The sequence below is a fragment of the Oncorhynchus mykiss genome, unplaced genomic scaffold, assembly GCF_013265735.2.
Source record: "Oncorhynchus mykiss isolate Arlee unplaced genomic scaffold, USDA_OmykA_1.1 un_scaffold_85, whole genome shotgun sequence".
Classification (NCBI taxonomy): domain Eukaryota; kingdom Metazoa; phylum Chordata; class Actinopteri; order Salmoniformes; family Salmonidae; genus Oncorhynchus; species Oncorhynchus mykiss.
This window is the reverse complement of record NW_023493658.1, coordinates 1824269-1829979: the sequence shown is the minus strand read 5'-3', so window position 1 is coordinate 1829979 and position 5711 is coordinate 1824269. Positions and strand designations below refer to the sequence as shown.

General features: G+C 44.8%; 1 protein-coding gene across 1 annotated transcript in view; it reads right to left on the bottom strand.

Annotated features, from left to right (window-relative positions):
* LOC110517176 (mastermind-like protein 3) overlaps window positions 1-5711 on the bottom strand; it is a 307782-nt gene that overhangs the window by 17104 nt on the left and 284967 nt on the right. The window contains exon 5 of the mRNA XM_036971891.1: window positions 4729-4807. Within this exon, the coding sequence (XP_036827786.1) occupies window positions 4729-4807 (79 nt within the window). The remainder of the gene's footprint in view (window positions 1-4728; window positions 4808-5711) is intronic.

Below are 5711 nucleotides of genomic sequence, written 5' to 3'. Positions count from 1 at the left end.
AATATATTACCTTGATACTGGTTGACCTGTGGGTAGGGGGGGGGGGTATATAATATATACCTGATACTGGTAGACCTGTGGGTAGGGGGGGGGGGGGTATATAATATATTACCTTGATACTGGTTGACCTGTGGGTAGGGGGGGGGGTATATAATATATTACCTTGATACTGGTTGACCTGTGGGTAGGGGGGGGGCATATAATATATTACCTTGATACTGGTTGACCTGTGGGTAGGGGGGGGGGGGGGTATAATATATTACCTTGATACTGGTAGACCTGTGGGTAGGGGGGGGGGGTATATAATATATTACCTTGATACTGGTTGACCTGTGGGTGGGGGGGGGGGGGGGGGGGGGGTATATAATATATTACCTTGATACTGGTTGACCTGTGGGTAGGGGGGGGGGGCATATAATATATTACCTTGATACTGGTTGACCTGTGGGTAGGGGGGGGGGGGGGGTATATAATATATTACCTTGATACTGGTTGACCTGTGGGTAGGGGGGGGGGGGTATATAATATATTACCTTGATACTGGTTGACCTGTGGGTAGGGGGGGGGGGTATATAATATATTACCTTGATACTGGTTGACCTGTGGGTAGGGGGGGGGGGGTATATAATATATTACCTTGATACTGGTTGACCTGTGGGTAGGGGGGGGTATATAATATATTACCTTGATACTGGTTGACCTGTGGGTAGGGGGGGGGGGTATATAATATATTACCTTGATACTGGTAGACCTGTGGGTAGGGGGGGGGGGGGTATATAATATATTACCTTGATACTGGTTGACCTGTGGGTAGGGGGGGGGGGTATATAATATATTACCTTGATACTGGTTGACCTGTGGGTAGGGGGGGGTATATAATATATTACCTTGATACTGGTTGACCTGTGGGTAGGGGGGGGGTATATAATATATTACCTTGATACTGGTTGACCTGTGGGTAGGGGGTGGGGGTATATAATATATTACCTTGATACTGGTTGACCTGTGGGTAGGGGGTGGGGGTATATAATATATTACCTTGATACTGGTTGACCTGTGGGTAGGGGGGGGTGGGGGTATATAATATATTACCTTGATACTGGTTGACCTGTGGGTAGGGGGGGGGGTGGGGGTATATAATATATTACCTTGATACTGGTTGACCTGTGGGTAGGGGGGGGGGGGGGGGTATATAATATATTACCTTGATACTGGTTGACCTGTGGGGGGGGGGGGGGGGTATATAATATATTACCTTGATACTGGTTGACCTGTGGGTAGGGGGGGGTATATAATATATTACCTTGATACTGGTTGACCTGTGGGTAGGCGGGGGGGGGGGGGGTATATAATATATTACCTTGATACTGGTTGACCTGTGGGTAGGGGGGGGGGGGGGGTATATAATATATTACCTTGATACTGGTAGACCTGTGGGTAGGGGGGGGGGGTATATAATATATTACCTTGATACTGGTTGACCTGTGGGTAGGGGGGGTATATAATATATTACCTTGATACTGGTTGACCTGTGGGTGGGGGGGGGGTATATAATATATTACCTTGATACTGGTTGACCTGTGGGTAGGGGGGGGGTATATAATATATTACCTTGATACTGGTTGACCTGTGGGTAGGGGGGGGTATATAATATATTACCTTGATACTGGTTGACCTGTGGGTAGGGGGGGGGGGTATATAATATATTACCTTGATACTGGTTGACCTGTGGGTAGGGGGGGGGGGTATATAATATATTACCTTGATACTGGTTGACCTGTAGGTGGGGGGGGGGATATAATATATTACCTTGATACTGGTAGACCTGTGGGTAGGGGGGGGGGGTATATAATATATTACCTTGATACTGGTTGACCTGTGGGTAGGGGGGGGGGGTATATAATATATTACCTTGATACTGGTTGACCTGTAGGTGGGGGGGGGGATATAATATATTACCTAGATACTGGTTGACCTGTGGGTGGGGGGGGGGGGGGTATATAATATATTACCTTGATACTGGTTGACCTGTGGGTGGGGGGGGGGGGTATATAATATATTACCTTGATACTGGTTGACCTGTGGGTAGGGGGGGGGGGGGGGTATATAATATATTACCTTGATACTGGTTGACCTGTGGGTAGGGGGGGGGGGGGGTATATAATATATTACCTTGATACTGGTTGACCTGTGGGTGGGGGGGGGGGGGGTATATAATATATTACCTTGATACTGGTTGACCTGTGGGTAGGGGGGGGGGGGGGTATATAATATATTACCTTGATACTGGTTGACCTGTGGGTAGGGGGGGGGGGTATATAATGTATTACCTTGATACTGGTTGACCTGTGGGTAGGGGGGGGTATATAATATATTACCTTGATACTGGTTGACCTGTGGGTAGGGGGGGGTATATAATATATTACCTTGATACTGGTTGACCTGTGGGTAGGGGGGGGGGTGGTATATAATATATTACCTTGATACTGGTTGACCTGTGGGTAGGGGGGGGGGTATATAATATATTACCTTGATACTGGTTGACCTGTGGGTAGGGGGGGGGGTATATAATATATTACCTTGATACTGGTTGACCTGTGGGTAGGGGGGGGGGGTATATAATATATTACCTTGATACTGGTTGACCTGTGGGTAGGGGGGGGGGGGTATATAATATATTACCTTGATACTGGTTGACCTGTGGGTGGGGGGGGTGGGGGGGTATATAATATATTACCTTGATACTGGTTGACCTGTGGGTAGGGGGGGGGGGTATATAATATATTACCTTGATACTGGTTGACCTGTGGGTAGGGGGGGGGGGGTATATAATATATTACCTTGATACCGGTTGACCTGTGGGTAGGGGGGGGGGTATATAATATATTACCTTGATAATGGTTGACCTGTGGGTGGGGGGGGGGGGGGGTATATAATATATTACCTTGATACTGGTTGACCTGTGGGTAGGGGGGGGGGGTGGGGTATATAATATATTACCTTGATACTGGTTGACCTGTGGGTAGGGGGGGGGGGGGTATATAATATATTACCTTGATACTGGTTGACCTGTGGGTAGGGGGGGGGGTATATAATATATTACCTTGATACTGGTTGACCTGTGGGTAGGGGGGGGGGTATATAATATATTACCTTGATACTGGTTGACCTGTGGGTAGGGGGGGGGGTATATAATATATTACCTTGATACTGGTTGACCTGTGGGTAGGGGGGGGGGTATATAATATATTACCTTGATACTGGTTGACCTGTGGGTAGGGGGGGGGGTATATAATATATTACCTTGATACTGGTTGACCTGTGGGTAGGGGGGGGGGGTATATAATATATTACCTTGATACTGGTTGACCTGTGGGTAGGGGGGGGGGGGTATATAATATATTACCTTGATACTGGTTGACCTGTGGGTAGGGGGGTGGGGTATATAATATATTACCTTGATACTGGTTGACCTGTGGGTAGGGGGGGGGGGGGGGTATATAATATATTACCTTGATACTGGTTGACCTGTGGGTAGGGGGGGGTATATAATATATTACCTTGATACTGGTTGACCTGTGGGTAGGGGGGGGGGGTATATAATATATTACCTTGATACTGGTTGACCTGTGGGTAGGGGGGGGTATATAATATATTACCTTGATACTGGTTGACCTGTGGGTAGGGGGGGGGGGGTATATAATATATTACCTTGATACTGGTTGACCTGTGGGTAGGGGGGGGGGGTATATAATATATTACCTTGATACTGGTTGACCTGTGGGTAGGGGGGGGGGGGGTATATAATATATTACCTTGATACTGGTTGACCTGTGGGTAGGGGGGGGTATATAATATATTACCTTGATACTGGTTGACCTGTGGGTAGGGGGGGGTATATAATATATTACCTTGATACTGGTTGACCTGTGGGTAGGGGGGGGGGGGGGTATATAATATATTACCTTGATACTGGTTGACCTGTGGGTAGGGGGGGGGGTATATAATATATTACCTTGATACTGGTTGACCTGTGGGTAGGGGGGGGGGTATATAATATATTACCTTGATACTGGTTGACCTGTGGGTAGGGGGGGGGGGGGGGTATATAATATATTACCTTGATACTGGTTGACCTGTGGGTAGGGGGGGGGGTATATAATATATTACCTTGATACTGGTTGACCTGTGGGTAGGGGGGGGGGTATATAATATATTACCTTGATACTGGTTGACCTGTGGGTAGGGGGGGGGGGTATAATATATTACCTTGATACTGGTTGACCTGTGGGTAGGGGGGGGTATATAATATATTACCTTGATACTGGTTGACCTGTGGGTAGGGGGGGGGGGGGGTATATAATATATTACCTTGATACTGGTTGACCTGTGGGTAGGGGGGGGGGGGGTATATAATATATTACCTTGATACTGGTTGACCTGTGGGTAGGGGGGGGGGGGTATATAATATATTACCTTGATACTGGTTGACCTGTGGGTAGGGGGGGGGGGGTATATAATATATTACCTTGATACTGGTTGACCTGTGGGTAGGGGGGTATATAATATATTACCTTGATACTGGTTGACCTGTGGGTGGGGGGGGGGGTATATAATATATTACCTTGATACTGGTTGACCTGTGGGTGGGGGGGGGGGTGGTATATAATATATTACCTTGATACTGGTTGACCTGTGGGTAGGGGGGGGGGGTATATAACATATTACCTTGATACTGGTTGACCTGTGGGTAGGGGTTTCTCTGACCCTGGACCATCTGTCTGGGGAGATGCTGCTGCTGCTGGAGCTACACAAACGACCACAGAAGAAGAACAGACAACCACATCACTTCCTGTTCCATGACATAATTTCCCGCTATCCCACTGGAAAGGTCAAATAAAGGCCAATTCAGCCAAAAAGTACTGGCTACAGTCACCGGGGACGACCATGAAACAGCAGTACAATGTGACTGACAATCTGCCTGAACTCTCACAAGAACACTTTTCACATCAAATGTTGATCTCTGTTTGTTGACAAACCAACTGTACCAACCTGTTATAAATAGAGAGTCTGGAGTGTGAATAATGTCAGTCAATTTACAATGTTCATTTAGTGGTTAATAATCAGTATATATATATATATATAGTCTGTAGTGTTAGTAATCAGTATATATATCTATAGTCTGTAGTGTTAGTAATCAGTATATATATCTATAGTCTATAGTGTTAGTAATCAGTATATATATATATAGTCTGTAGTGTTAGTAATCAGTATATATATCTATAGTCTGTAGTGTTAGTAATCAGTATATATATCTATAGTCTGTAGTGTTAGTAATCAGTATATATATCTATAGTCTGTAGTGTTAGTAATCAGTATATATATCTATAGTCTATAGTGTTAGTAATCAGTATATATATCTATAGTCTGTAGTGTTAGTAATCAGTATATATATCTATAGTCTATAGTGTTAGTAATCAGTATATATATATATAATCTGTAGTGTTAGTAATCAGTATATATATCTATAGTCTGTAGTGTTAGTAATCAGTATATATATATATATATCTATAGTCTGTAGTGTTAGTAATCAGTATATATATATATCTATAGTCTATAGTGTTAGTAATCAGTATATATATATATAATCTGTAGTGTTAGTAATCAGTATATATATCTATAGTCTGTAGTGTTAGTAATCAGTATATATA